The sequence below is a fragment of the Melanotaenia boesemani genome, chromosome 9 (genome assembly GCF_017639745.1).
Source record: "Melanotaenia boesemani isolate fMelBoe1 chromosome 9, fMelBoe1.pri, whole genome shotgun sequence".
NCBI classification, from domain to species: Eukaryota; Metazoa; Chordata; class Actinopteri; order Atheriniformes; family Melanotaeniidae; genus Melanotaenia; species Melanotaenia boesemani.
This window is the reverse complement of record NC_055690.1, coordinates 10,135,919-10,146,295: the sequence shown is the minus strand read 5'-3', so window position 1 is coordinate 10,146,295 and position 10,377 is coordinate 10,135,919. Positions and strand designations below refer to the sequence as shown.

At 37.7% G+C, this 10,377-nt stretch overlaps 2 protein-coding genes across 2 annotated transcripts in view; both read left to right on the top strand.

The window, feature by feature from the left end:
- The first annotated feature begins 287 nt into the window (after positions 1-287).
- On the top strand, positions 288-9,999 carry dcun1d5 (DCN1, defective in cullin neddylation 1, domain containing 5 (S. cerevisiae)). The gene is made up of 10 exons (XM_041994080.1): positions 288-387; positions 2,697-2,754; positions 2,932-2,974; positions 5,251-5,347; positions 6,640-6,805; positions 6,981-7,072; positions 7,164-7,272; positions 7,859-7,963; positions 9,195-9,297; positions 9,461-9,999. The coding sequence occupies exons 4-10, from the start codon at positions 5,283-5,285 to the stop codon at positions 9,511-9,513; spliced, it is 693 nt and encodes a 230-aa protein (XP_041850014.1). The 5' UTR covers positions 288-387; positions 2,697-2,754; positions 2,932-2,974; positions 5,251-5,282; the 3' UTR covers positions 9,514-9,999.
- Positions 2,171-10,377, top strand: part of LOC121645578 (calpain-5-like) — a 42,092-nt gene continuing 33,885 nt past the window's right edge. Inside the window, exon 1 of the mRNA XM_041994077.1 lies at positions 2,171-2,175. The gene's annotated coding sequence lies outside the window, so the exon portion shown is untranslated. The remainder of the gene's footprint in view (positions 2,176-10,377) is intronic.

Below are 10,377 nucleotides of genomic sequence, written 5' to 3'. Positions count from 1 at the left end.
AGTATGTGTTTGAATACGCTTGTTAACACGTGAGTTTAGCTGCCCGTGAGTGCCAAAAATTGGATAGTTCCTTTAAAAAGATTGCACGTTTTACCTTCTTATATACTACAGGGTGGACATTGTTTTCATCAAATGTAATCATATGGCTTGGCGCCGCCTAAAATATTATATTTCACATTTAAATTAATTTATGTAAGCTTTTATTTCAACCCAACTTTTAAAAACTCATATTAGCAAAGGTTTTCCCAGATATGTTAACGTGAATTCATCAACACACCCCCACTGACTGATGGTATCGCCCACTCCGCGGAAACGCCGGCTACAGCAGAATTCTCTGCATTGGAGAAGCAGGTGGAATTGATTTTTCAGGCAGTGAAGCAGAGAAGCGTAAGTGTCTAAGAATAATTCGACTTTAAAGACTTTAAATGCTGTCAGCTAGTAAAAAAATAAACCCTATCTATTTGATTTGACCGTGGAAATGATTATCTGAGTAGTGTTTGATACACATGTTAATAAACTAGCCAATGCTAGCAAATCTGACACCCGCGGTGTACTGCTAACGTTAGCTAGCAAACAAAAGAAGTCTAATGTGAGTCAAGATTGGGTTCCAGTACTGAGTGAACTAATGTATTGTTGTGTGCTATGAGACGTTGTTTTTGCGTTCAATCTAAAACACAATAAGCGATATTTCAATGATTCGTGATTATTAGTCATCGCAGTTTGATTAGACATGTGCAGCTAACGTTAGCATCAACAGAGGAATCACTCTGCCATTTTTGTAACTTAATATACGTTAACGATTAGTCATCGGACAATTTACGTTGGGTATTTTGGCTATAAAACCTGACTCAAAACAAATATCATGCTGTAGAATATAGGTTGGAATTAACTTAACCTTTTTCTCACTATTTTTAAGTGCACGTATCCAAGTGTGCAATCATTTTAAAAATTAACAAGTTGCTTAGCAATGAAATATGTTTTTTTCTGTTGTAGCATAGACCAGTTGGTCGTGTCTTGTCATTTTAGGACCAAACAACAACAAAGTATGTTTTTTTGTTTTATTTTTTTAAGGCTTTGCTCTAATTAAAGCTTCGTGTCCTACGTGATGCTAGGGTTAATGTGTCAGCTGCTTCGTGAATCATCTCAGAAATTAAAGTCAGGACACGATTCAGTTGAAAAAATACACCTGGTAACGCGATTTTACCCATTTATCATCTTAAAGATGTAGAAAAGATTACCAAGCTGTAATCCGTGTCTAAATGTAAAAATATGCAGCTTTTTAAAACCAATCAAAGGTTTTTACAGATGTAGTTGTATTTTAAATCAAGCTATAGATTAAAAAACATATGCACATAGAAATAAATTGGTAATCAAGATCAAGTTTTGAAAGAGACATGAGTAAAGCCCTCTTTTCAAAGATTTAATATATAAATGGGCGTACAGCTAGAAAATGTTCCCTTGATGGGTAGATTTCAGGCTCAGTGTCTGGGGGCTGAAAATACATTCTTTGAAAATTTGTAATTACATGTATGGTACAATTCTCTATGTTTCTATTAGAAATCACCTTTTTAAAGTATGTGTTTGAATTAATTGATTCCATCAGTAAAATTCATCATTTCATGTTAATTATGTGCATTAATGAGAAAGCTTTAATGTCATTGCACAGAGAAAACAATAAAATTAAAGAGTACACTTATAATATATTACAAGGTTCAGATATATAAGTGAGGTATTGACTAAAAAAATAAAATAAAAAAAACTCATGAAACAGGCCTGGACAAAAATTATGGGACCCTTAACTTAATATTTTGTTGCACAACCTTTTGAGGCAATCACTGCAATCTAACGATTCCTGTAACTGTCAATGCAACTTCTGCACCTCTCAGCAGGTATTTTGGCCACTCCTTATAAGCAAACTTTGATGCTAATTGGTGGACACACCTTGGATTAACATGTCCCTTTGGTCACATTATTTTCTTTTCTAGGGTTACCATCATTTTTGTCCAGGCCTGTTTCATGAGTATATATTTTTTTAATAATTCTGTTGAAGCATGGTTGAAAAGCAATGTCTGACTTTCATTGGTTAAATTTCATAGAATTTTTATTTATTATTACTGTTGTCAGATTCATGTTATTTCTGTGACCATTGTGAGTTTTTCTTTCATTAACCAAAGGGTGCCAACAATTTTGTCCACGTGTGTATTTTTATTTAACTCCCACATAGCTGTAGCTGTTGTTTTATATTTACTGTGTCTTGCTGTCCTTTTGATTAAATCTGTTAGGCAGGATACTTTTCTATAAGTCAGCATATGGGTGCATTTGAAATGAATTGGATTGATCTAGAATTGAGTAGGATTCTGATTTGAATGGATTGGATGGTAATTAATTTTATAAAACCGGATTATAATGAATTTTATTTAAGATGTTTAGATGATTTTTGTTGCGATTTAGTGGTGCATGGTTTTAATTGAAACGGAATAATTGTTTTGCAATGTCTGAGGATTGTTCGTGTGCTGTGTCACTATTTTTCTGTTATTTAGTAGATGTGGTTTTATAAATAAATGAAGCGCTATTTAGTTTTTTTCTGTTCTGTTTGAACAGGAATGAAAAGTTTATAATGTGAAGGATGCATATATGTTTTAACTGAGTGACAATCTGTGAATCTCAGTGATATTTTACCTTGAATCTGATCATAGGAATAACCTGTACGGTCTGGCAGGCAACAGTACAGTTTCAGAAACACTGGACAAGCTTGTAAGTAGTTTTGTTCATTTCTCTTGTAACAGACAAAGCTGAAACATTTACACATTTATAATAAGGGTAAACTTTCCTTCGCAATATTTAAATCATAATCTCTTCTTGCATCATACTGGACTACAACTTGTTTATCGGAAGGACATTTTTACCAACAATCTTTACTTTTATTTCTAGAATCTCCTAGATTTGAATGGACAAGGCAGCAAGAAGTATACAGGTAAGATCTTTATGTCAAACATTTAATAGATGATTGATTATTGAGTACTGTTGATATCCAGGGTACAGCATCATATTGAGTTGGTACACTGGTACAAAATCGAGACAGCGCACTATCATGACATCTCACTTTACTGGGGTTATCACGACAACCTTGTGTAAAGTCTCTCATGTCATTACCACACAGCAAAAATTCTCACTTTCTCCCACAGCTTCTTACGCTGGATGATGAATATTAATCCCATAAGCCAGATCAGGTGGGGAAAAAAACAAGCAAGGATAGAAATTTCACATTTCTCCTCTATTTTAGCCAAGATAAGTTTTATTTTATAGGACATTTCATGTACAGGACAATCAAGGTGCTTTACATAAAGCATTAAACGTATTACAGACGGTGCAACAAAAGCATTAAAAAGTTGTAAAAGGCAGCAAGAAATAGCAAAAGTTCATTGTCTGCCGCTTATCCAGAGTCAGGTCACATTCACCAGCTCATCTGGGGGGATCCCGAGGCGTTCCCTGGCCAGCTGAGAGATGTAGTCCGTCCAGCGCCTCCTAGGTCTTCCTCAGGGCCCCTTTCCGGTGGGACGTGCCCGGAACACCTCGCCAGGGAGGCGTCCAGGAGGCATCCTAACCAGATGCCCGAGCCACCTCATCTGGCTCCTCTCGATGTGGAAGAGCAGCGGCTCTACTCTGAGCCCCTCCTGGATCACCGAGCTTCTCACCCTATCTCTAAGGGAGAGCCCGGCCGCCCTGCGGAGAAAACTCATTTCGGCCGCTTGTTTTTGCGATCTCGTTCTTTTGGTCACTACCCACAGCTCATGACCATAGGTGAGGGTAGGAACGTAGATCGATCAGTTGCAAATCGAGTGCCACTGGCATTGCAGCGTTCTGCTGCAGACTCCTCCCACAGCTCCGTCTGCTTTGGTTTTATTCAATGCGAGTTGCAAACACCTCGCCAGTTATGGGCTAGACACACAGGAGGTGACGTTGCTTCTTCTCCATTCATTTTCTGTGGAACTTGCGCGATCGTTGCCCTCCTCCAGCCAAGCGACAGGCGACATTTATGCATGTGAAATGTTGCGCTCGTTCACGCAGACGTGCACATGGGGGCTTGCGACGCGACACAAGAAAATAGAAAAATGTTAAATTTTTGTGAGTTGCGACTAAATAATCCCAGAGACACAGAGACAACAAACGTTATAAACAAACAGAACTTCTTTCCCAGTTAACACAGTGAACAACCTGGGATTTAAGAAACTCATCAACACGTTGGACAAACGGCATCACTGCCATCTTGTCTCCATGTTAGTGGAGAGTCTCCCTGCCCTGTATTAAGAGGGTGGTGAGGGTGCTGTGAAGGACGTGGTTACAGTCCAATGTTTCGCCACCACTATGGACCTGTGGTCAAGCTGCTCCATAGAGCCGTATATAAATGTCGCGTTACATTTTATTGACGCAGATTTCAACATGAAAACGAAATGTGTAGACTAATTTTTTCCAGATCACACCAGGCAGAACATAGCTGCTGGTCTGAGATAAACAATAGCTATGGGGACCTGGTGGAAAAAAAACTAGTCTGTATTACCACAGACGGAGCAACTTTTTATAATCATTCAGCCGTCATGATGTCTGCTGAAGCTAATTTCTCCTTAATGTGTGCTGTGGGGAATTTTTTTTTTTTATTTTAGGTTTTATTTTATAAAGTACAACAAGATTTTCACATGGCACATTTCCTCTGTTTCTATACTAAAATCTCTGCAAACAAAGACATGTTTCGATAGGCTACGGACACTGTAGTAAACAAGCTGTGTTTGGCAACAGGGTCACGGGACGCTCTGCCTAGATGTCTAACTCTGAGAAACTTAGGACACATACTGTATGTCTGTACTCTACTCACAAACAGTAATGGATATTCAGCTTTTTGTATGATGAAAGAATGTACTTAAAATACACAAAAACCTTTAAAGTTGATTTGACGTTCTCTAAGCTTTTGAAAGCATGTGTACAGCTTTTCAGTTTTTTAAGTATTTATTGGACAACATGCTGGTCTCTTAACAGGGTGCCACAAAAAGAAAAAAAAAGTGTCTGAACCATGAATGGAACACTTAATGTTCTTGCTTGGCTAACTAATTATTAACTTATACAGAGTTTTAATCCATACCTGGATCGTGACACCAGTCTGATATTCAGTCTGATGAATGATAATAGTTTCAGGGACTTGAACTGATTTTGGATTGAATCATTTCCAGTCACACTCTTTTGTCTTTCTGTTTGTAGCCCAGCTAGTGAAGCCCAATAAAGGTTCTGTAATGCCTTTGAAGAAGAGAAAACTACCTGAATCAAATGACCATGACCATAAATGTAAAATTACAAGGTAAACTCACATAAATTTACTCATATTCTAACTTGTTGTCTGTCATATGCTCATGCATTTGCTCTTCATAAAATTGCCTCCATGATTTGTTGTTGTTGCACCTTGAATCTTGGTGTGTTCTGGAGCATTTTGGAGGCTCTTTGCTACATACTTGTGCACTGAAGCCTTTCATCTCCTTGCTGTCGCACACTAAAAGGTCTTTGCAGTCACATGAAAAAGAAGGCAAAACCTTTTACAGTTCTTCAGTTTTACTATTATTGGCTTTTTTAAATTACTCTTACTGTTTCAATAGAAATTTAGAGGGTCAATAACAAGCAGATGCTGTTAATCAAATTTTCCTTGATAACCTGATCGTTAAAAAGTGTAATTATCCCGATAAAAGCAGAAGTTTTGTCAGTTTGCTGTACTGCAGCATTCAGCTGTGTGTTAAGGAAGACAGATGCCAGCAGGGATCTTACAGAAGTAACTGTTGCTGCTCATCAATCTGGGAAGGGTTATAAGGCCATTTCCAAACAACATGGAGTCTATTCTACTGCGAAGAAGATTTACCAGTGGGAAAACATTAAAGACAGCTGTGTGGCTTCCAGGAATGGATGACCCAGCAGGTTTAGCCAAAGATCAGACCACAGTAGCATGTTAAATGTTAAAGTTCATGATGGTACAGTTAGTAAAAGACTGAACAAGTATGGCTTGCATTGCAGGGGAAAAACTTCTTCTCTCCAAAAAGATTATGGCAGAACAGCTTAGGTTTGTAAAAGTGCATCTGAATAAAACTTTGGCAGAACTTCTCCTGATTAGTTAAACATTAAAATTGAAAGTCAGAGTTCCTTATTTCTCAAATGTTTTTTTTCCTAATCAGCACATCAGCTCATAGGATGAACGCTGCAAGAGAATTGTATCTGCTGCTAGTTTTTAATTATAGATGTCTCATATCAGTCATATAAACAAGTGGCTCACAAAGTGACACATTTCAGCAGAACTGTACACCCACCCTGAGGACTAAACCTGAACATCATAGCCTTTATGATGGTAGGATTTACTGCTGGGCTGCTGTTTGTGTATGATTTACTCAGTGACAATTGGTGATGTCTAATTTAAGTCACAATAAAATCACATGACCTTATCTTCTATCTTCTGACACTGCATTTTTAACATGGCACAAGTTTTAAGATGACTACGAAAATATCTTATTTCCCATATTTTTTACTAGTCTTTTACACATAACTGCAAGTGAAACATCTGAGAGCAGCACAGTGAAAATGTTTAACCTAAATGTTTGGTCTATGTGGTAGTTTTACTCGACCTCAGATCCGCAGTGTGAAGCCAGTCAGCACCGAGAAGCTGTTTTCCAATAAGAAGTGCCAGGCCTGGTTCCACAAGTATGCTGGTACCGACAAGGTGGTTGGTCCAGAGGCCATGGAGAAGTTCTGTGAAGACATCGGTGTGGAACCAGAGAATGTGAGTCAGCCTCACTATCACAGGCATTTTCAGACTGTTCTTCTCCTGTCCAAAGTAGTTGCCAAGTTTATGAACTTTGAGTCTTCTCTCTTGGGTTTGGTTGGAGTAAATAAGGTTGCAAAACTGTTTAATGAAATTTTTACATGAAATAAACTGGTTGCTTCTTTTCTTTCAGATTATTATGTTAGTTTTAGCGTGGCATCTAGAAGCAGTAAATATGGGGTACTTCACAAAAGATGAGTGGCTCAGGGGAATGACATTACTACAGTAAGTTTTTTTTATTATTATTATTTTTAAGTTATTTTATCTTATTTAAAAACACAGACTCATAAATTACAAATTTTTCATTCATTTGCAGGTGTGACTGCACAGAGAGGTTACAAAGCAAACTTGATTACCTTCGCAGTGAACTCAACGACTCCGTAGTCTTCAAAAATATCTACAGATATGCCTTTGACTTTGCCAGGGTGAGTTTGATCTTTTTGTGTTTCTTGTAGTGGTTTTACATCTCTGTTGTGTTTTTATCTCCAGTCTTTTAACCTCTCAACTTGCTATAGTAGTGTGGCAGTGTATACAGGACCTTGTGATAACAGATTCCATGTCACCTGCTTGTGGAAACTTAAGCACTGTGTTTTCCAGGTGCCACTGAAGTTAGAGGAGGAAGTTGCTTTTTTCCTGTTTGAATATCTGAGTTCATGTATCATTGGAGTACATCCAGCCAACAATACTGCATGCCAGCTAACACAGTTAATGTTATTAATGAGTAAATGTGACAGGCTGCATGTATATCTTAGTCTAAAGTACTGTAACCTTTCCAGAAGTAGAAGCTATTTGTAGCTGTGAACCTGGTTCATAGCTTGGCTTTCATGATTTGGACCTAGTACAGGGACGGACAGACTGACAATGTTGTATCTTTGCGTCATCCGGGTCTCCACTTCCACATCTGAGGCACTGAATGTGTGAATCAGCAATCGTGTGCAGCATCCAAACAGATTAAAACTGACCCAGTATCGTCACTTCTCACTCACAGCTGCTGTTTCTGTGTCTTATCAGGATAAGAACCAGAGGAGTTTGGACATGGACACGGCTAAATCCATGCTGGCTTTACTGCTGGGGAGGACATGGCCTCTCTTTCCCCTTTTCCACCAGTTTCTGGAGGTAAATTAATTTGCTCTTATTTGTGTAGGGAACAAAAAGTGTATAATAATTCAATATCATCATAATCTTTTATCTCTAATCTTTTAATCTAATTCATGGACTTTCCTGAACTTTTGTTGTGAAATATGTAACAAATTGGAAATAAATCTAAATCAAAGTAGTAAAGAAATGCGAATATTATTGATCTAATCTTTTCTGGCAGCTCATTTCACAACTTTAGAGCCTGAATGCTTAAAATGTCGTCGCCTCTGTTTCAGCCATGTTTCAGGCGCAGATGAGTGGAAAATCTTGATTTGTGTGCAGTAGCAACAGAAGGTCAGATATGTTGCTGGGAGAGAAAGCGGGACCATTAAGAGCTCAAAATGTTGATGGTTAAATCTTAAAATCAGTCCTAAAACATTCTGGAAACCAGTGCAGGGAAGTTAAAACTGATGTAACATTTTCTGGTTCTTGTTGAAAGTTTGGCAACTGAGTTTTGCACGATATCGAAACATGGATTTATTATTTAGGCAATTAAAAATGGGTTATTTATAGTCTGATTAAAGGCTTGACTGGAGATTTTTGTGACCTGGTGCTTTGAGCTTAAATTACTCTGAATCTGCACATCGAGATTTAAGCTTAATTTGCACAGTTGCAGTAAAGCGCTGTAGAAAAACTGACAAGCATCACAGAAAATACAACAATTAACAGGGAAATAAATAATATAACATAATCGTTCATTGTTTTAAAAACAAACCATTTTAAAATAATGAACAGATTAAAAACAAATAAAACTGATAAATAAGAGAAACCACAGCACAAAAACAGAAACTGAGTCTGATGCTGGGCTGAAAACCAAAGAATAAAAGTGGATTTTAAGATGAGTTTTAAAAATAGACGATGCGGCGCTTGTCTAATGTGGAGGAGGAGCTCAATCCATAGAAGAAGACTGTTTCTCATGATGACTGGCAAGTGTTTGCACTGTGGTTACAGTGTGGACTCTGGTGGGCAATCCATGTGTGAAAATTATGCCTCCTAGATGAGTCTCTTATGTCTCCTAGAGGGGGAAATAAATCTGGAAAAAAACATCTATTGATGGAAGAAACTGGTCTTTTGGTAAATTAAATTATGTAATATCTGCAAACTTGCCAGCCAGGGAGAAAAAAAGTAACCATTTAAAAGTCACCTTAGGCGTACTAACAGCTGCTCTTTCCTACTTTCTGTTGCTCCCCCACCCTTTAACCTCCCACAGCAGTCAAAATACAAGGGGTTGAACAAGGACCAGTGGTACAACGTTCTGGAGTTCAGCAGGACCATCAACGCAGAACTCAGTAACTACGATGAAGACGGCGCTTGTGAGTATAAACACTAAGATTTCCCAGCAACTCCACAGTGAGGTGGCGGTCAGTGGTATCTGACTCTAGCAAAATCCGTCTACATGTATTGTCTTTAAAGCAGATCGGCCAATGAGGTGCAGGTAAAGAGTTCCTTAATGTTCTGGGTTTGTTTTATCTGCAGGGCCAGTGCTGCTAGACGAGTTTGTGGAATGGCAGAAGACGAGGTCGACATAGCACTAAATAAAACACCAAAAAAAGGAGAGAAGAACAAATCAAGAACAATAAACAGGACAAAATGTTTGTCATTTGGTGGGGAAAAATTATCAAAAAGGAAAAAAAAATAAAAGAACTTACTGTTTCATGTTTCACCTACACATTCACATGAACATGGACTGCAGGATCATCCCTGTGGATGCTTTGTGCTCTCGTATCCCATCAGAGATCATCGCTGCGTCGGCCTGCTGTTAGGAGGCATTTTTCTCTGAGGTTTTTTTTTTTCCGACAGTATTAATTTGGAAAAAAGGTGTGTGGGGGAGGGGGTTAAGGGGTTATTTAAAATAAGAAAACAAAATGGACAGAGGAAGCAGTCGAATTAGTTTTTTTTTTTGTTGTTTTTGGTTTTTCTTTCCTGTTTTGTCTGGTTAATAGATGCTTTCACAGTAATTAAAAAGGAGGTGGAAAAATGACAAGCTGCTTCTTAATAAATGATGAATGTGGTAACCCAGAGGTTTTTCTTCAATGCTTAGTCAGGTAGAAACAACCTTTATTTATATATATATATATATATATATATACACACACACACACACACACACACACACACACACACACATACTACTAAATGATACGCCAGCTACAAGGTTGTATTCTGCCATTTAACCCTTTCAGTGATGCAATTTAATCAATGTGTATATGAGCCAAAACAAATGACCATCAGTATTTGTATCTATCCTTCTTAGTTATTGATCATGAAACTGTAAAAACGATCAATTTTATTGGAAAAACATTTAAAGCCAGATATACACTGAATATACATTGTACATCTTCAGAAAATAATATATATAATGTAAATTTAGTTTCAGGACTGTTTAAATCAGT